Source organism: Oncorhynchus kisutch, linkage group LG1 (assembly GCF_002021735.2).
Source record: "Oncorhynchus kisutch isolate 150728-3 linkage group LG1, Okis_V2, whole genome shotgun sequence".
In the NCBI taxonomy this organism is placed as follows: domain Eukaryota; kingdom Metazoa; phylum Chordata; class Actinopteri; order Salmoniformes; family Salmonidae; genus Oncorhynchus; species Oncorhynchus kisutch.
Genome location: NC_034174.2, coordinates 48320161 through 48341686, shown reverse-complemented (window position 1 = coordinate 48341686; position 21526 = coordinate 48320161). Strand labels below are relative to the sequence as shown.

The following is a 21526-nucleotide window of genomic DNA, read 5'->3' as shown; positions in this document are numbered from 1 at the left end:
GTTTGTCCCATATTTCATGAGCTGAAATAAAAGATACCAGAAATGTTCCATTCGCACCAAAAGCGTATTTCTCAAAAATGTTGAGCACAAATTTGTTTATATCCCTGTTAGTGAGTATTTCTCCTTTACCAAACTAATCCATCCACCTGATAGGTGTGGCATATCAAGAAGCTGATTAAACAGCTTGATCCCTACACAGGTGCACCTTGTGCTAGGGACAATAAAAGGCCACTCTAAAATGAGCAGTTTTGTCACACAACGCCACAGATGTCTCAAGTTTAGAGGAATCGTGCAATTGCAGTAATGTCCACCAGAACTGTTGCCAGATAATTGAATGTAAATCTATCTATCTATCTATCTATAAGCCGCCTCCAGTGTCGTTTTAGAGAATTTGGCAGTACGTACAACTTTTGATTTTCCCATGATGTCAAGCAAAGAGGCCCTGAGTTTGAAGGTAGACCTTGAAATACATCCACAGGTACACCTCCAATTGACTCAAATGAGTTGGAAAAATTACTTGTGTTATGCACAAAGTAGATGTCCTAACCGACTTGCGTTTGTGTTTGAAAAACAAGTTTTAATGACGCCAACCTAAGTGTATATTTTGTTGGATATATATACAGTATGTATACATACATACATACATACATACATACATACATACATACATACATACATACATACATACATACATACATACATACATACATACATACATACATACATACATGTACTCACACATATATATACATACTGTACATATACATATTTTTTAAATATATTTTCCTTTATTATTTCCTGCAAACACTCCCCTAATTGTAGTAAACTAATAAACAACAAGTAGGCTTCTACTTCCAGTTGATACATACTATATACATTTTACGCTTATATTATTATTGATCGATTGACTATGACTTTTCAAGTCACCCAGTACTGCTATCTGCAGCATTAGCTCCAGGTAAATGTTGCAATTCAGCCATTTCTTTAATGGAAGCAAATGGAACGAAACAGGGATAAACATACCTGAATTTTTCCAAAATAAATTCTCCAACTGTTGGACTAATGATTACATCTTAGATCAGCTAAATTCAGGAAAGAGTGTGCAAGGCGGTATTGAATGTATCATGAGTATCATGTAGTAGCCTAAACATATCGGTTTTACATTGAGCTGGGTGAATAGAATATGGAATACAATAAGCAGTAAGGCCATGCTCATTAAAAAAAGTCCTCCCTCATCTTAAACATCACCTACCGCCACTGGCCTAAATTATAGCCTACTGTATGTAGCCTATCAAAACTAATTGCCCACATAGGCCGTTAATATAAGATATAAAGACAAGATGAAATTGAGAATAGTGAGGTAGCATAGGGAATGGAGCATGAACTAGAGCGACTGACTTAAAAAATAAAAAACACGCAAAAAACGCAGCCCATGTGAAGTGAGTGAAGGCTTAACTGAATGAACAACAGACAAAATGCTATATCAAAGTTTGTTAAAATAGTTTGGGGAACGGCATATTTGATGGCATATTTAATGGACGGTGTCAAAACCGATATGTTTTGTGTTTCCCCGTCTGAGGTGATAAGCTGATTTGAGCTGATGGCCCATCAGTTGATTGACAGCTGATTGAACAGCTTGTTGACCAGATGATTTGACCATCCCCACTCCTGCAATTCCCTCCAACCCTGTCTCTTTAATCATGTGACAATCATTATCATTCAATATTGTGATCACATTGATTGGTTGAATATAAATTGATACAATGATAAAATCCAAACTAATTCACAACAATTGTAAAAATGAAAATTATTTAATTGCATGTACTGTACAGTTTACTATTATTCTCAGTTGTATTTGCAATTTTGTTGAGCTGAGACCCTTTTCTTTGACGTGTAAATTATCAGACTATTTGTTTTACTTCTTTAAGTAAATGCAATTAACTTGTAGGCCAAAGCAACCTTTCTAATGTGGAGGACGAGCTCTCTGCAAAAAAACAGCCCCGTCCGAGCACGTTTCGCAGAGTGTTCGGTAGCTGCATGTAGCCTACAGTAGGCTTCTTGAAATGTCACCCAGTGGACCTGCAGTCTAAGGTACAATGTAGGTAGTAGGTAGGCTATAGTACTGTATTGTACACAAAAACACCTATTCTAGCTGCACCCTGGTGGCAATTCTAAATATTTATTTAGACATTAAAATCCTCCTGCTTCAGGATTATTTTACTCCTCTGACGATACGGGTCAAATTAAGATCCAACATCTGTATAGGGCTAGGATTAGATTTAGGGTAAGGGATAGGGTTGGTGGAAAACTGGTTGAACAACTATAAACTGTCTGTAAGAAATGGTAAACAAAAGTATAACAAATTAACCCCAGAAAGGAAAGAAAGGAGAGTATTTAATGGTCTGCTTATCTATTCAGATTGGGAACTATAACTGAAAAAGCCCTGGGAAATTAATTCCTTTCACTGGCTATGTGGTTCATGCAGGGAAGAGGTCAAATTGGGCAAGGATAACATTTGCGAAAATCCCATCTGCTAAATGACAAATGAAATAAAATAACTATGGTTCAATGATCACAAATACATACTAGATGAAATGAATCCGGTTTCACACAAAATGTTGAAGTGAACAAGTAACTCAGAAATTATGGGTTGCTGTCCGGTGACAGAGAGTTGCACAATATGACTCTGAGGTCAATGCCTGGACACTGAAAGGACTGGTTATTCACAGGTTCCTGTGTAGCCTATTTAATCACCTGCAATGAAGCTGACTAATGTCAAGACAACTTGGAGCATTTTGCTGAACATGGTGGTGTGCGTGTGTATAAAAGTTAGCTTTTAGTTGTTTTTAAGATTGCCTGAGAGGTTTTACTCACTGAGACAACGGCAGCCAGCGTTTCTATTCCGCCTGTGCTGAGGACGATGTATGGGATCACATTCTCTGCAAAGCCCGAGTCCCTCAAGATCCCATTGGTGTAGTACCAGATCTGTCAAGAGATAACAATGATCAACAAATACCACCGCATCAAAAGTGTGGACATTTTAGGCCACATCAAAGCTTTGGCCTGCATGTGCTCATATCGCTTGTACACCACCCATATCAATAAATACATGTGAATAAATGATACCCCACACCAACTGAACCCATTGAAAACGACCCTGATATCAAATAGCATTTAACCATTGAAATGGATGTATACTGTATAGAGATGAATGCCTTTTTTAAAATCAGTTTCAGAATTAAAGCAGTCCAGTGCCAAGTAGTTGGAATAGGCAGAAAATGTAGAAAAGACGGCATAAATATCAATTCACCCACCAAGGTCAGGATTAGGGGAATTCAACTGTAATGGGTGCGTGTTGGTGGCAGGGAAGTCAGGCGCAGGAGAACAAACTTGGTATAAACGGAGTCGTTTAATAAGTGCTCACAAAACTCAGAAAACCAAAATATACAAAATAATAAAAGTGGGTACAAAACCCGTCACACACCAGAACATAACATACAATCAAACAATCACCGACGAGGACATGAGGGGAGACAGAGGGTTAAATACACAACATGTAATTGATGGGATTGGAACCAGGTGTGAAGGAAGACAAGACAAAACCAATGGAAAATTAAAAATGGCTAGAAGGACGGCAACGTCGACCGCCGAACACCGCCCGAACAAGGAGAGGGACCGACTTAGGCGGAAGTCGTGACATCAACACTGATTTGCGCCATTGCGTTTAAAATCTGCATAATTTATTGATACTTTCACATTGCAGGTTAGAAATAAATGCCTTTACACTATTGAGTTATTTGTCCTACAAAAACTAAAGGGATAGCAACACCCCCAAGAATGTAAACCCAATGCTATGCCAGTAAATGTTTAAGTCAAAGAACATTATTACCGGCTCATTTTGAAGATAAACACCACATTCCAACAAAAGCGATTGGTGGCACTGGGATATTCCTATTTTAAAAGGTCCAGTGAATGAGGAGCTAGTAAGAGCCTTGTACAGTAACTACACCAGTGAGGATACAGCTACTGAATTAAATAGAACACTTAAAAATGTTCTCTATGGATACATCCCTGTCCTTTTAAATTGCAAGCCCAATGTCCTGTCTGTATTACGGGCCGGAAAGAAATGCCAATTACGGTCCAAAGGTCGATTAGTGATTTAATTAAGCCATAAATTCCATTTGTTCTTGTTCAGCTGTGTCCTTGGATTGATACTAATCGAGCCTTTTCATTGTGAGCCCTCATGCTCATACACTGTCATCAGCATCTCATTCCTTCTATCTTGTTCCTATCACACAGCAAAGTCACCAGTAATGCATTCGTAATGAAGTTTCTTGGGAAAAATTGCTTGTGAAGTTCTGTGACTATATGGCAATATATCTAAAAAGAAAATCTTAATTTAAATTCCTGAAAACAGTTTTTTTCTTCGGTGGGGGGAGAAGTTTTTCGAGGACTGGTAAATGAATAAGCACATCGAGCATTGATGCAATAGATTGCATACTCCCATAAATCCCAGGAAGCGTCTTGCATAAACTTTGCATGAATAATTCAGCAAGTTCAAATAACATCTAGACGTTTGTCTGTGAAAGGGGATTATTATCTATCAGTAGGAGTTTTTCTTCCCCCCCTGACTGTCACCAACTTAATAACACTTCCATCTCAACTATTGCTGCTGGAGAGCCAAGCCACTTATTAGTCATTCCATTGTTAGATTACAATTTATATATATATATATATATATATATATATATATAAAATGTTTACCCCCTTTTTCTCCCCAATTTCGACCTTGTCTCATCGCTGCAACTCCCCAATGGGCTCGGGAAGCAAAGGTTGAGTCATGCGTCCTCCGAAACAAGACCCGCCAAACCGCGCTTCTTAACACCCGCCTGCTTAACCCGGAAGCCAGCCGCACCAATGTGTCGGCGGAAACACCGTTCAACTGACAACCGAGGTCAGCCTGCAGGCGCCCAACCCGCCACTAGGAGTCACAAAAGCGCGATGAGCCAAATAAAGCCCCCCCCGGTCAAACCCAAGCTAAATGGAGGTTGGATGAAGTGCATCTCTGATGGCACAAATAACCCCCAATATTAATACCTTCAAATGCACTGGAATTTTTTTTAAATCAGAGAACAGTACACTCAATTATCAGAGATGAGAGAAAGCTGCCACTTACGGCATTCAGGCCACACAGCTGGTAGCAGGCCATGGTGACTATGACGGTGATGACCTGCCAGCGCAAGGCGGGGTTAAGCAGGAGCTCAGTGACGGACGCCATGTGCAGGGTGTTCTGGGCCCGACCCTCAGCGTGCACCTCCTCCAACTCTTTGGACACGTCCTTCTTGCCTAGGAAGGCCCTGAAGGCTGAGACACACACACACACACACACAGTGACTCCCAAAGTGCTTATTATATTGAACAAAGACCAAGTTGTGGATTGAGTTGTTTGTTAAGTTGAACAGGAAATAATTGGTAACTTCTGTACGTGGTACATACTTTTTACAAGTGTTTTCTTTTACCTTTTTGTTCAACCCATCATCACCTTGACATAACCAACTTTGGAAAAAAAAATGTATTTACTGGTAAAAGAAAACCTGGTGTTGAGAAACACTGCAGTGACCGGAAACAGATTAAACTGTAAAACTTTGTATAACTGAACATGTTCCCAGCATCACATGCTTTAATTTAATGCCAAATTTGCAATAACCCTACTGTATATACTGTATAGTCTTGCAAAACTAGGCGGGTGACAGAAAACAAGTTTGGACAACACTGACTGTTGAAATTTGTTTAACTGAAGAGGCCTACCTGTGATTTAATTACATGCCAAATTTGCATTTGTGTAACGGATTGCGCAGGCTTTATTTTTCTGTAGGGAGATTATAAACAGTGACATTGTTCCCGTGGAGGGACTATTTTGTGTTCAATAGGATAAGTGTGTTGCTATGTAAGACAGTACTGGAACCTGAGCCCTTTCACAGCACGCAGAGTGATACACACAACAAAGGGGCCTTATCGAGACCAGACAGACTCTGTGAAACAACATTAGGCTGTTAGTGGAGAGATCTCACCAGGGTATTATCAGTACAGAACCCCATGCCGTGATCTCAGCTAGATCTATGAAAATGTGTAAATGTTTAGAGGCTGACAAAGAGGGACCAAGAGAATGGCGGTAAAGAGGAGATGGAGATGAAATACAATTCAATGCAGTTTTATTTTGTGCAAATGCTTCTCACATTGCCATTGTCACAGAGCCCTTGACAAAAGGAAAGAGGAATTTGAGAGCAACAACTTGAGGGCGAAAAATATAACGCTTTCATAATAAGTTCCTTATAACAATGGCATAGCTCCAATCCTAATGCCTTAGGACAATTTATGAAGAAGCCATTTATGGCGATGACAACCTATCACAATGTACAGACAGGTGTTGCATTCTCATTGCAGCATGATGTCAGCCTTAGGCCAGGCAGCTTCATGCTGATAGTTTTCAAACTCCAGTAAATCTCTACACAGAAAGTATATAGTAAAGAGGCTACGTTGAAGACTATAAATAAGGCGAGGAGATAGGAAAACAAAAGGGAATGAGGGAACAGAACACCCTGTGTCTGACTAGCATCACGCTGGGCTAGTGATTGTGATAATATAAATCTACAGGCAGGATTTAGTGACAGCAGTGGTCTGTACCTGCCAACCTACAGTGGTTCCTCCTTTAAAAGTTGTGTCATACTGTGGCACACCTCGCGTGCTGCTGCAGAATTCTGTTGCACGTCATTTAATTGTCAGACATTTTTCCTGTTACTGCAAGCTATTGCTAGTTGGGCCACCAGAGGGCATCTTGGACAAGTATTTGATAGTATTCCATATTGGCATTATAGAATTTAAAACCTTTTTGTAAAACATAGTATATGGGATTGTTTTTAAGAAATTTGATATTATGGTGTTCCTATTCAGAGAAAAACGAAACCCTCGGGGTTCCCGTTAGTATGGAATGGAAAATATGGCGCTGTACAACGTGACGGTCAGGAGTAGGCTACAGGATTGGAGGATTCTAAATGGTTTGCCTTCATTAGACAACTTTGTTCCAATATTTCTGTAAATCAGTGATATTTATTCCCATAGTAATTTGTTATAGATCCATAACTAAATCAACATCTGCATTTTGAAAGAGTATTTTTTATCAATATTTTATTAAGAAAATGTGTTTATTTGTTTATTAGGCTACTGTGCAATCTACAATACATACTGTAGTAAACATGGGAAAGTGCCTAATTCCTTACATAAGGGAGAGCGGTCCATGTCTGTACTTCAAAATGTGTGGCACGTGGGAGACCGGTGTTATTTCATAGTTGTGATGTCTTCACTATTATCCTACAATGTAGAAAATAGTTTTAAACATTCATGAAAAATCCTGGAATGAGTAGGTGTGTCCAAACTTTTGATTAATACTTTCTTAATCAATTTGATTCAAATTATATTTTTTCTATTCCAAGAAAAAACAAAAAACCCTCTGGGTTTCCATTAGGATGGAATGGAAAATATGACGTTGTTGAGCTAAAGAATCCCCGCAGGGCACGAGGAAGGAGTAGGCTGTCCTTGTAAATAAGAATTTGTTCTTAACTGACTTGCCTAGTTAAATAAAGGTTACACTCAGGGCATAACATTTCTGCACCCTAATTTTCGAAATATTGTCTAACCAATACCCAAATGGAGATTCAGTGAAAATAAAAATCTCATTGATTTATCAAGACCAGTCCCCATGCTTGCCTCAGAGCAGCCGAAACGGTGCTAAAATAGTTGTAGGCTTTTGCTTCTAACTTTTATATGCTCTTTAAATAAATAAGACCGACACCATTTTTAACAGCATATTACTCAACACTAGTGAGACTCATTTCGCCTATGGTAGGCCTACAGTAGGGGGGGGGGGTGTAATGACGTGACTCTCCGCCAATAATTACATTTAGAGGATTGGAGGACACTAAATGAATATCTATGGGGCATTTTCCATTGGGATCATTAGTAGTATCATGTTGCATACATTGAAAACCTTTTCTCCATTCACAATGTCCTCTTCTGAACAGCCACACAAACACAGAGGTTAAGGGCACAGTAAATGGTATTTTATTAGCTCTTGACTAAATGGCATTTGACAAGATCAAGATAGCCCCCCCCAAAAAAAATCTAAAAGAAGTTTGTTCTGCAGTGTCTGTCCTATATTGGAGAGATAGAAGTAAGATCACAAAAAAAAACATTGACATGGAGGTAGCCTTCCCCAGATCTGTGCCTCGAACACAATCCTGTCTCGGAGCACTACGGACAATTAATTCGACCTCATGGCTTGGTTTTTGCTGTGACATGCACTGTCAATTGTGGAACCTTATATAAACAGGTGTGTGCCTTTCTAAATAATATCTAATCAATTGAATTTACCACAGGTGGACTCAAATCAAGTTGCAGAAACATCTCAAGGATGATAAATGGAAACAGGATGCGCCTGAGCTCAATGTGAAGTCTCACAGCAAAGGTCTAAATACTTATGTAAATAATGTATCTGTTTTTTATTTTTAATACATTTGCAAACATTGCTAAGAAACAGTTTGCCTTTTCATTACGGGGTATTGTGTGTAGATTGATGACGGAAAAATATATATTTGATCCATTTTAGAATAAGGCTGTAACATAACAAAATGTCGAAAAAGTCAAGGGGTCTTTCAACTGGTAGCCAGGGACATTCAGATGAGTCGTATGTGGCCTGTGGGCGTCAAATAACAAAACAACTGACACTGTACATGTTTGTGAGAGTCTTACCTTTCCACAGAGAGGTATTATTAGTGTATATCCCAAACTGTTCGACCCTACAGACAGAAGTTGGAAGATTGTCTGTACCGACTTCAGACGACTCCCAAGACGCTTGTGGGGGTCATAGAGCAAAGTGGAGAACACCATTACGTTCGTATGACCCCTCTGTGGAACGATGACTCTTACGAACATGATGGTGTTCTCCGTTTGTAGGCCAAACCGTTTGGATGCTACAGACGATTTAGTGAGAAAATACATTTTCGGGATTGCCTCATGGTCTGATGTGTCTCACCGCTGTAGCTCTGTCACCTTTCTCTGCAGAAGTGCAACATCGGCTAATGCAATCTCTAGCTTAAATTTACCGATTTTGTTTTTAAATGGCGATTTTCGTATTATGCTAATTTGATTTCTGCGTGGGCACGGACATCGACTCCGAGGGGTTTTAAAGGCTCTTTTCAGAGGAAAGATCATGTTGCATCAATGACAGCCACTATACAAAGAGGGTTGCACGCTGCGTTAAGGCTTACTCCTAAATCAGTGAAGAATAACAATATGGACACAGATGATTACAGTAGCCAGGGATGTAAAATGAGATGGCTGGACACTAGGAGTACTAATCAATAAATATTTTAATGAAAAATGGACCGTAAATGCGACAGTATTGGATGATCTGGAAAAAAGATATTCCTTTAGACTTCAAGTTAACATAAGGTTCTTAGCCCCATTCTGTCAAGAGTAGAACTTCCTCAAAAAAGCACATCCTTCCAAGTTAACTCTCAACCATCCTAGCCTTTCCCAGGAAACATGACTGTGGGATATTCCTGTGTACAAAGGCAGAAGGCAGTCTATTCAAAGGTCCCCATGGGTAATTTATAACATGACTTCAAAGACCAGGGAGAATCATGTCTCCATAGACTTCACTGATCACACAATCCTTTAGGGATATCAGACATTAGGCTAGACGGTATAAAAGTGAACTTTCAAATGTAGCATGTTGTTTGTCCTGTGCCTTGCTACCCCATGCCGTTCTTTTGCCAAAAGGTTTAAGGGAAAGTCAGAAATATGACTGATTTTGTCAAGTATGTGGACAGTTCGGCAAAAGCGGTTGCATCAACACTAGAAGCATCAACATACTCTTTCATGCAGGTGTGACCGGTGAACTCTAAGAGTAGCTTTCTTCTGTCTCGCCAGGTGCAGCTCGTTGGCAATCAAGAACGAGGCTTTGCCTTTATAAACTGTGTTTGCATTCATTCACAGATCCTCTTGCTTTGTCGGTTGGCGTGGTAATGTTTACTAAAGTATAATCAATTGTGAAAGTAGTTATATGGCAATGATCTTAGTCCATCTAGAAACATTGTCCTCTCTGAGCACACCTTCCAGTAAGTAACAGTCTTGATTGAAATAAATGTATATTGTATAACTCTGAATGTGTCTGTAGCACAACATTTGAGCTCTTGAGACCCTGATTGTGCATTTGAACAACGAGAAGCAGAAAATAAATTGTTGCATCTTATCTTTGCTTTTAATTCCCATTCTCCACGCCTTATGTACAAGGACATGTTATCTTTGTATTGTTTAGTTGTATTTGGTTATAGGACTGCGTGCCCCATGGATAGGACAGGGATACCTGAAACATGCACTAGACACACAGCTCCAAAACAAGGCAGTACAATATTGATTAAAAGCACCAATCACAATTAACATAAGGATCCCCAAATATAATCACTTTCCATGCTCTAGCTCAGAGTCTGCCGACTTCCGTCAATATGATCGGTTTAAGTTTGTAGCTGCTACACAAACGTTTTTAGAGTTGATAATTACCAACATTACCAACAATATAAAAAGGGTGGGGCATGGTAACTGATTCAAAGAGAAATGCACTTTATTTACAATAACAGTGTGAACATAGCCTTACCTTTGCTTGAAAATGCACAATAATAAAATGTTTGGTTATGTTTGTTCAATGTCAGAGATAAGTAGGCCTTAGGCCTACTGGAACCCCTAGGAATGCGTGCCAAGTAAGAAGAATGGATCTTTAATGTACTACAATGCAACGCATATACTTACAATTACAGAGACCATTAATAAGAACTAACATTGTATCCTCTCCCAGAGCACACCAAATGTCACAACAACATTTGTGAATGACTGCAAACATTGTTTGTTAGGAACCCACATTCAAAAATAAATGTATCATTCCATTCTGTTTACCTTTCTTTCCTCTGTCACATATGGGTTCCAGAGTGGCACAGCGGTCTAAGGCACTGCATCTCTATATTTATATCTAAATATAGAAACATTTAAATTCCTTAAATTGTTCCTGAGGATCATTCGCATTAGTGGATCATACTAGGCTAAGGTTGTGCAATACCTTAGGAAATGTAGCCTATTTGAATCATTATGGAACTGACTACACAAAGCAAGTTAAACCTGGAGCCTGGCCCACGGTTCACAACAACTGAATAGTTGTCATACATGATTAGTGAGATTTAGGGTAGATTTATAGGATTATTGTTCAACCCCTATTGTACACTTTCCTTCCACCTTCCAATATTTAATGGACGGAATGTCAATATGACGACTTTCAGGATTAATCAAACCACTGTAATTTTGAATTCATCCATATACAGTATTTTGTGCATAAAGGCTCTCCAAACTGTTTTTATTGTAATGATTCATACTTTCCTAACCCTAAAATGTAAACTACAAGATTAGTGTTTTTAAATCTACCAGTTAGTGCTGAAACAGAGACGAAAATAAATACAGTTGAAGTCGGAAGTTTACATACACCTTAGCCATGTACATTTAATAACTCATTTTTTCCAAAATTCCTGACATTTAATCCGAGTAAAACATCCCTGTCTTAGGTCAGTTAGGATCATCACTTTATTTTAAGAATGTGAAAAATAATAGTGAGTAACTTCAGCTTTAGTTCTTTCATCACATTCCCTGTGGGTCAGAAGTTTACATACACTCAATTAGTATTTGGTCGCATTGCATTTAAATTGTTTAATTTGGGTCAAACATGTCGGGTAGCCTTCCAAAAGCTTCCCACAATAAGTTGGGTGAATTTTGGCCCATTCCTCCTGACAGAGCTGGTGTAACTGAGTCAGGTTTGTAGGCTTCTTTGCACGCACACACTTTTTCAGTTCTGCCGACAAATTGTCTATAGGATTGAGGTCAGGGCTTAGTGATGGCCACTCCAATATCTTGACTTTGTTGTCCTTAAGCCATTTTGCCACAACCTTGGAAATATGCTTGGGGTCATTGTCCATTTGGAAGACCCATTTGCAACCAAGCTTTAACTTCTGGACTGATGTCTTGAGATGTTGCGTCAATATAGCCACATCTTTATCCTTTCCTCATGATGCCATCTATTTTGTGAAGTGCACCAGTCCCTCCTGCAGCAAAGCACTCCACAATATGATGCTGCCGCCCCCGTGCTTCAAGGTTGGGATGGTATTCTTCGGCTTGCAAGCCTCCCCCTTTTTCTATTTTTGTTTCATCAGACCAGAGGACATTTGTCCCCATGTACAGTTGCAAACGGTAGTCTGGCTTTATTATGGTGGTTTTGGAGCAGTGGCTTCTTCCTTGCTGAGCGGCATTTCAGGTTATGTTGATATAGGACTCGTTTTACTGTGGATATAGATACTTTTGTACCCGTTTCCTCCAGCATCTTCACAAGGTCCTTTGCTGTTTTTATGGGATTGATTTGCACTTCTCGCACCAAAGTACGTTCATCTCTAGGAGACAGATCGCGTCTCCTTCCTGAGGGGTATGACGGCTGCGTGGTCCCATGGTGTTTATACGTACTATTGTTTGTACAGATTAACGTGGTACATTCAGGCGTTTGGAAATTGCTCCCAAGGATGAACCAGATGTGTGTAGGTCTACAATTTTTTTCTGAGGTCTTGGATGATTTCTTTTCATTTTCCCATGACGTCAAGCAAGTTTGAAGGTAGGCCTTGAAATACATCCACAGGTACACCTCCAATTGACTCAAATGATGTCAATTAGCCTATCAGAAGCTTCTAAAGCCATGACATCAATTTCTGGAATTCTCCAAGCTGTTTAAAGGCCCAGTCAACTTAGTGTATGTAAACTTCTGACCCACTGGAATTGTGATACAGTGAATTATAAGTGAAATAATCTGTCTGTAAACAATTGTTGGGAAATTTACTTCTGTCATGCACAGTAGATGTCCTAACCAACTTGCCAAAACTATAGTTTGTTAACAAGAAATTTGTGGAGTGTTTTAAAAACACATTTTAATGACTCCAACCTAAGTGTATGTAAACTTCCGACTTCAACTGTAAATGGCTTTCTTTAATTTATCCCTATATTCTGAACCTGTTCTCTCAATGTATTCTATTGAGTCTGTCAACAAAATTTGAATAAAAATGTGTAATGTATTTAAAGGGATGGCTTAAGATAATTGTACTTAAAACCCCATTGAATGAAATCTTCACAAGAAAATCTGTTGGCCAGCAAGTGGGAGGGTTTTCAGCAGTTTAATTAAATTTATTGAGAGTGCGCAAGGTAGCTTGTAGAGCGTGTTACACGACTGAATTAGGTAAGTCTGAATACCAAATACCGCAATGTGAGTAGGAAATGCAAAAATTCCTAAATCGGGATCGGCCCATAACGAATTGGAGTGGATCTAGGATAATGGGATGATGGTGTTGATGTGTGTCATGACCAGCCTTTCAAAGCACTTCGTAATTACAGATGTGAGTGCTACATGGCGATAGTCATTTAGGCAGGTTACCTTGGAGCTCCTGGGAACAGAGATAATGGTGGTCAGCTTGAAACATGTTGGGATTACAGATTGGGACAAGGATAGATTGAAAATGTCTGTGAAGACACTTGCCAGCTGGTCTGCCCATGCTTTGAGAATGCTCCCTGGTATTCTGTCTGATTGTTGACCTGTTTAAACGTTTTGCTCACATCGGCCACAGAGAGTGAGATCACACAGTAATCCAGAAAAACATGGGCTTTCATGAAAGGCACAGTGTTATATTCCTCGGAACGAGCATAATGGTGTTTAGTTCATTTGGGAGTTATCCATTGCTAGGCAACTAATGGCTTTGTAATCCATTATTGTCTGCAAGCCCTGACACATACAACAAGCATCAGAGCCGGTGTAATAAGACTAAAGGTTGTTTTGATCACAAGGACTGGGACATGTTCCGGGTAGCCTCAGAGAGTAATATATAGATTGACACACTGATTCGTAATCACAGTGAGTTTATAAGGAAGTGCATATAAAATGTTGTTCCCACTGTGTATTAATACCTACCCTAACCTGAAACTGTAGATAGATGGCGGCATTCGCGCAAAACTGAAAGCGCGAACCACCACATTTAACCATAGAAAGACGACCGGGAGGATGAAAGAATACAAACAGTGTAGTTATTCCCTCCACAAAGCAATCAAAGAAGTGAAATGTCAATATAGGGACAAAGTGGAGTCGCAATTCAACGGCTAAGACACGAGACGTATATGGCAGGGTCTACAGGCAATCATGGACTGCAAAAAGAAAACCAGCCACGTCACGGACACCGACGTCTTGCTTCCAGACAAAATAAACACCTTTGCCCGCTTTGAGGATAACAGTGCCACCGACCTAGCTCGCTACAAAGAACTGCGGCCCCCCCTCTCCGTCTCCGTGGCCGACGTGAATAAGACATTTAAACGGGTTAACCCTCGCAAGGCTGCCAGCCTAGACGGCGACCCTAGCCGAGTCCTCAGAGCATGTGCAGACCAGCTGGCTGGAGTGTTTACGGACATATTCAATCTCTTCAATGCTTCAAGATGGCCACCATTGTTCCTGTACCCAAGAAAGCAGAGGTAACAGAACTGAATGACTATCGCCCCGTAGCACTCACTTCCATCATCATGAAGTGCTTTCAGAGACTAGTCAAGGATCATATCACCTCCACCTTACCTGTCACACTACACCCACTGCAATTTGCATACCACCCCAATAGGTCCACAGATAATGCAATCCCCATCACACTGCCCTATCCCATCTGGACAAGAGGAATACTTATGTAAGAATGCTGTTCACTGACTACAGCTCAGCATTCAACACCATAGTACCCTCCATGCTCATCATTAAGCTTGAGGCCCTGGGTCTCAACCCCACCCTGTGCAATTGGGACTTCCTGACGGGCCACCCCAGGGGGTGAAGGTAGGAAAAAACAACCCCCCTCCGCTGATCCTCAACACTTGGGCCCCACAAGAGTGAGTGCTCAGCCCCCTTCCTGTACTCCCTGTTCAGCCATGACTGTGTGGCCATGCACGCCTCCAACTCGATCATCAAGTTTGCATACGATGCAACAGTGGTAGGCTTGATCACCAACAACGACAAGACAGCCTACAGGGAGGTGGTGAGGGCACTCGGAGTGTGGTGTCAGGATAATAACCTCTCACTCAATGTCAACAAAACAAAGGAGATGATCGTGGACTTCAGGAACCAGCTGAGGGAGCACCCCCTATCCACATCAATGGGACAGCAGTGGAGAAGGTGGAAAGTTTCAAGTTCCTTGGGCGTACACATCATGGACAAACTGAAATGGTCCACCCACACAGACAGTGTGGTGAAAAAGGTGCAACAGCACCTTCTTCGGGAGGCTGAAGAAATGTGGCTTGTCATCTAACACTCAAACTTTTACAGATGCACAATCGAGAGCATCCTGTCGGGCTGTATCACCGCCTGGTACGGCAACTGCTCTGCACATAACCGTAAGGCTCTCCAGAGGGTAGTGAGGTCTACACAACGCATCACCGGGGCAAACTACCTGCCCTCCAGGACACCTATAGCACCCGATGTCACAGGAAGGTCAAAAAGATCATGAAGGACTACAACCACTCGAGCCACTGCCTATACACCCCGCTACCATCCAGAAGGTCAGTTCAGGTGCATCAAAGCTGGGACCGAGACTGTAAAAATAGCTTCCATCTCAAGGCCATCACTGTTAAACAGCCATCACTAACACAGAGAGGCTGCTGCCTACATGCATACTTGAAATCACTGGCCACTCTTAAAAAAAGTCAATTTATTACTGCCACTTTAGTAATGATATTTACACATCTTGCATTCATCCCAAATGTATATACTGTATTTTATACCATCTATTGCATCTTGTCTATGCCGGTCGGCCATGGCCCATCCGTATATTTATATGTACATATTCTTATTCCATCCCTTAGATTTGTGTGTATTAGGTAGTTATTGTGGAATTGTTAGATTACTTGTTAGATATGGCTGCACTGTCGGAACTAGAAGCACAAGCATTTCGCTACACTCTGCATGCATCTGCATGTGACCAATAAAATAAAATTTGATTTGAATATTCTGCCAACCTCCTATATTGTCCTTTTGCATGTTTGATGTCTCGTCTGAAGTCGTAGCGGGCTTTCTTGTATGTGTCCGTGTCCCATTTCTTGTAAACAGTAGCTCTAGCCTTTTGCACAGCATGGATATTGCCTGTAATCCATGGTTGTTGATTTGGATACGTTGTTATAGTCACTGTGGGGATGACATCGTCTATGCACTTATTGACGAAGCTTGTGACTTGTGGTAAACTCCTCAATGCTATCGGATGAATCCCGGAATTTATCCCAGTCTGTACAAGAAAAACAGTATTGTAGCCTCGCTACAGCCGACCACTTCCATATTGAGCGCATCACTGGTACTTCCTGTTTGAGCTTATATTTATAAACAGAAAGCAGGAGAATGGAGTCATTGTCAGATATCCTGAAGGCAGAACGGGGGAGGGCCTTGTATGCGTTTCTGGGGGTAGAATAGAGTTTTAGCTCCCCTAGTGGTGCAGGATACGTGTTGGTAGAAGTGAGGTAGGATGGTTTTAAGTATCTCCTCGTTAGTTTCCACCCACCAGAAATGCTGCCTTTGGGTGAGCGGTTTATTGTTTGTTTATGGCCCTATACAGTTCATTGACTGTAGTTGTCTCATTGAGAACTGTCTTGGTAGATAAAAGTGTCTGCCACTAACCATAAGGTTTTCTAAATCAGGTGAGCAAAAGATCGAGATTTCCTTCACACTGGAAGCAGCATACTATTTTATTTTATTTTTTAAACAGTCCTCCTTTCAACTATACAATCCTGCCGATGCATGGACAATCCATCGAGTACTACTAAGTGCATAGTGGCATCATCCAGCAACGTTTCAGTAAGACATATAATTGTAGCTTATTCTAATTGTAGAATCTCTTATCAATGAGACTTGAATGAAGGTCAACCGGCATCTTATTCTCGAGTGACTGGAGATTTAACAATAGAACGGAAGGGAGCGGCATTTTTTCCCCCTCTGCCTCCATTTTTTTTTACCCTCCTTTTACTCTCCAAATTCGTGATTCCTATCTGGTCTCAACGCTGCAATTCTCCAACAGGCTTGGGAGAGGCGAAGGTCGAGTCATGCGTCCCCCGAAACATGACCCGCCAAGCCACGCTTGTCAACTGATGACCAAAGTCAGCCTACAGGCAACCATCAGGAGTCGTTACAGCAAGATGAGCCAAGTAAAGCCCCTCCGGCCAAATCCTCCCCTAACCCTGACAATTCTGCTCCACTCTATAGGACTCCCGGTCACGGGTGGTAATGACAGAGCCTGGGATCGAACCCCAGGCTGTAGTGATGCCGCAACAATGAGACGCGGTGCGTTAAACCGCTGCGCCACCAGGACTACAGCTCTTTTCCCAGTGCAGTGTTTTGGTAGCCCGTGGAACAAAGGAATAGAGTCTAGTACGAACAGTGGAACAGCTAAGTCGGATTTGAAGTCGAAATCGAGGTTAGTAACTCTCAATCTGATGTCCAGAGATGCTTGGCGGTCATATGGGATAATAGAATTTCTGTACATACATCGCAAAGTTGGGTTGGAACTCGTAAGATGTCGCCCTTCTCCATCAGCACCATCTTGTTGGTCACATGTGTATGAGCACCTCAGTAATTCAGCACTGTGCAGGAGTTTTTGGCATCATTTATGCAATTTGGCTAGCTCAAGAGCATGATACAGCATTGATTGAAGAGCTAAAATCAACATGTTCCCGTACAAACACGAGGGGAGACAGAGAGCTGGTTTCAAGTGCAGGGCGCAACAGGTGTTTATTGAAAAGGACCACAGGAGGCAGCAGGTAGCTGGGTCCAGAGGAGGGAAAGGGTCATACACAGGGGTTCCAAAAGGGCAAAAGTACAGGCAGGGAAAACGCTAGTAACATAGTCCGGGAGATCAGGCAATAGGTAGATAACAGGAAATCTAAAGTACAGGCAGTGAATAGGCAAAAGGCGTTGTCAGTGAGGCAGGCAAAAACTATCATACAAGGGAGGAGTAAATCACGGGAAAAAGAGTTCTGAAAGACGAGTGTCACAAAACAAACAATACCTCACAGAGATGGGGTGCAAAGAACTGAACAAAATGGTGTGTGATAATGACATACAGGTGTGTGAACTGTTGATTAGAATTCATTTGATTGGGATCTGGAGAGTGAGCTGCATTCAGGGGATCTAGGTGTGAAAGTGTGGGCTGGAAAGTGAGCTGTGTTCAGGGGATTTACGTGTTTGAGGGTGTGAGTTGGAAGCAGACGTTACAACATGTAATCCATTCCAATGCAATGTGTGATGAGTATATTCATAAGTACACAACACAGTATCTGCAGCATCTTTTTGATGAGTCATTATCTCAGCAGGCCATATATGCAAAGGCAATGTAAACACGTGTGTGCGTGTGTTTATTTAATAGGGTTTACCTTTCTCTGCACCGGCCTCATCCCTCCTCTCCATCAGAAGGAAGCGTGGGCTTTCGGGTAAGAAGGGCAGCACACAGAGCTGCAGCAAGGCAGGCAAGGCCAGGAAGGCAAAGAGGAAGTTCCATCTGGACTCCTGCAGGAACCCCAAGAGATAATAACAGATGGAAAGAAGGATAACCACCAGAGAATTACAATAAATAACCACCATACACTGAACAAAAATATGTAAAGTATTGGTCCCATGTTTCATGAGCTGAAATCAAAGATCCCAGAAAGGTTCCATATGCACAAAAATATTTTTTCTCTAAAATGTTGTGCACAAATGTGTTTACATCCATGTCAGTGAACATTTCTCCTTTGCCACGATAATCCACACACCTGACAGAAGCTGATTAAACAGCATGATCTTTAAACAGGTGCACCTTGTTCTGGGGACAATAGAAGGCCACTCTAAAATGTGCAGTTTTGTCACACAACACAATGCCACAGCTGTCTCAAGCTTTGAAGGAGTGTGCAATTGGCATGCTAACTGCAGGAATGTCCACCAGAGCTGTTGCCAGATAATTTCATGTTAATTTCTCTACCATAAGCCTCCTCCAATGTCGTTTTTATAACGGATTTCCTCTTCCTCTTCTGAGGAGGAGTAGGAGAGATCGGACCAATGCGCAGCATGGTACGTATCCATAATGTCTTTTAATGAGAATGAATACAAAGTACAAAAATGAAAAACGAAACAATCCCGAATGGTGCAAACACTGAAACGGAAAATATTCACCCACAAAACACAGGTGGGAAAAGGCTACCTAAGTATGATTCTCATTCAGAGACAACGAACGACACCTGCCTCTGATTGAGAACCATACCAGGCCAAACACATAAACACAACCTAGAAAAATAAACAGACTGCCCACCCCAAATCACACCCTGACCATACGAACACAAAGACAAAATAAAGGAACTAGAGTCAGAACGTGACAGTTTTAGAGAATTTGGCAGTACGCCCAACTGCAAACCACGCGTAACCACGCCAGCCCAGGACCTCCACATCCAGTTTCTTCACCTGCGGGATCGTCTGAGACCAACTACCCAGTCGTCCAGGTGCGACAAAACTAGGCACTGTTGCTAGTGTTGTTAATTAAGAAGGCAGAGCAGAGCTTTATTATGGACAGACCTATACCTATCTTAGCTACTGTACTTTTTACCCCTTTTTTCGGCCCAATTTCGTGACTCTTGGGTAGCGGAATTACTTTTGCTTCCCTCCAGGCCTGAGGGCACACTTTCCTGTAGGGTTAGAAGAGATGGAAAATCGGAGTTGCAATATCGTATGCTATCACTTTCAGTCATTTTCCATCCGAGTTGTCAGACACAGGTGGCTTGTCAGTGTTGATAGAAAACAATAATTTGTTCACCTCCACACTTACTTTACGGAATTCAAAATGACAATGCTTGTCTTTCATTATTTGGTTAGTTATGCATGGATGTGTAGGCTCAGAATTTGTTGTTGGCATGTCATGCCCAAGTTTGCGAACCTTGCCAATTAAAAAATTACAGAAGTTGGCAACATCAGTGGATTTTGTGATGAATGAGCCATCTGATTCAACGACTGGTGGAACCATGCCTTTTTGACCAAAACTTAATTCAAGGTGCTCCAAAGATGTTTACTATAATAAATCTTTGTTTCATAGTACAGTTTCTTCTTTAAGTTCAATTTAGTTACATGGTTTCTTAATTTACACTGTTTGCCCATCGGATGTGCAGTCAGACTTTTCTGCCATTCTTTTTGCCTCATCCCTCTCAACCATACACATTTACAATCAATCCACTGGGATTTTACAGTTTTTACAGTAATTTTCTTAATGGGTGCATGCTTATTAGTAACTGGAATAAGCAATTTCATAAATGTGTCAAGTGCAGCATCTGGTTGCTCCTCACCCCACCATACCCCTGTCTGCGCATTATGCCCTGAATATATTCTACCATGCCCAGAAACCTGCTCCTCTTATTCTCTGTCCCCAACGCTCTAGGCGACCAGTTTTGATAGCCTTTAGCCGCACCCTCATACTACTCCTTCTCTGTTCCGCGGGTGATGTGGAGGTAAACCCAGGCCCTGTATGTCCCCAGGCACCCTCATTTGTTGACTTCTGTGATCGAAAAAGCCTTGGTTTCATGCATGTCAACATCAGAAGCCTCCTCCCTAAGTTTGTTTTACTCACTGCTTTAGCACACTCTGCTAACCCTGATGTCCTTGCTGTGTCTGAATCCTGGCTCAGGAAGGCCACCAAAAATTCAGAGATTTCCATACCCAACTATAACATCTTCCGTCAAGCTAGAACTGCCAAAGGGGGAGGAGTTGCAGTCTACTGCAGAGATAGCCTGCAAAGTAATGTCATACTTTCCAGGTCCATACCCAAACAGTTCGAACTACTAATTTTGAAAATTACTCTCTCCAGAAATAAGTCTCTCACTGCTACCGACCCCCCTCAGCTCCCAGCTGTGCCCTGGACACCATTTGTGAATTGATCGCCCCCCATCTAGCTTCAGAGTTTGTTCTGTTAGGTGACCTAAACTGGGATATGCTTAACACCCCGGCAGTCCTACAATCTAAGCTAGATGCCCTCAATCTCAGACAAATCATCAAGGAACCCACCAGGTACAACCCTAACTCTGTAAACAAGGGCACCCTCATCGACGTCATCCTGACCAACTGGCCCTCCAAATACACCTCCGCTGTCTTCAACCAGGATCTCAGCGATCACTGCCTCGCCTCATTGCCTGTATCCGCTAAGGAGCCGCAGTCAAACGACCACCCCTCATCACTGTCAAACGCTCCTTAAAACACTTCTGTGAGCAAGCCTTTCTAATCGACCTGGCCCGGGTATCCTGGAAGGACATTGACCTCATCCCGTCAGTTGAGGATGCCTGGTCATTCTTTAAAAGTAATCTTCCTCACCATTTTAGATAAGCA

The 21526-nt window shown here is 41.5% G+C and overlaps 1 protein-coding gene across 3 annotated transcripts in view; it reads right to left on the bottom strand.

The window, feature by feature from the left end:
• Positions 1–21526, bottom strand: part of slc2a9l2 (solute carrier family 2 member 9, like 2) — a 203831-nt gene that overhangs the window by 111159 nt on the left and 71146 nt on the right. For all 3 annotated transcript variants that reach the window (XM_020484616.2, XM_020484607.2, XM_020484600.2), the window contains 3 exons: positions 18562–18694; positions 5177–5364; positions 2875–2985 (listed from right to left, as the gene is read on the bottom strand). In XM_020484616.2, the coding sequence (XP_020340205.1) occupies positions 2875–2985; positions 5177–5364; positions 18562–18694 (432 nt within the window). The remainder of the gene's footprint in view (positions 1–2874; positions 2986–5176; positions 5365–18561; positions 18695–21526) is intronic.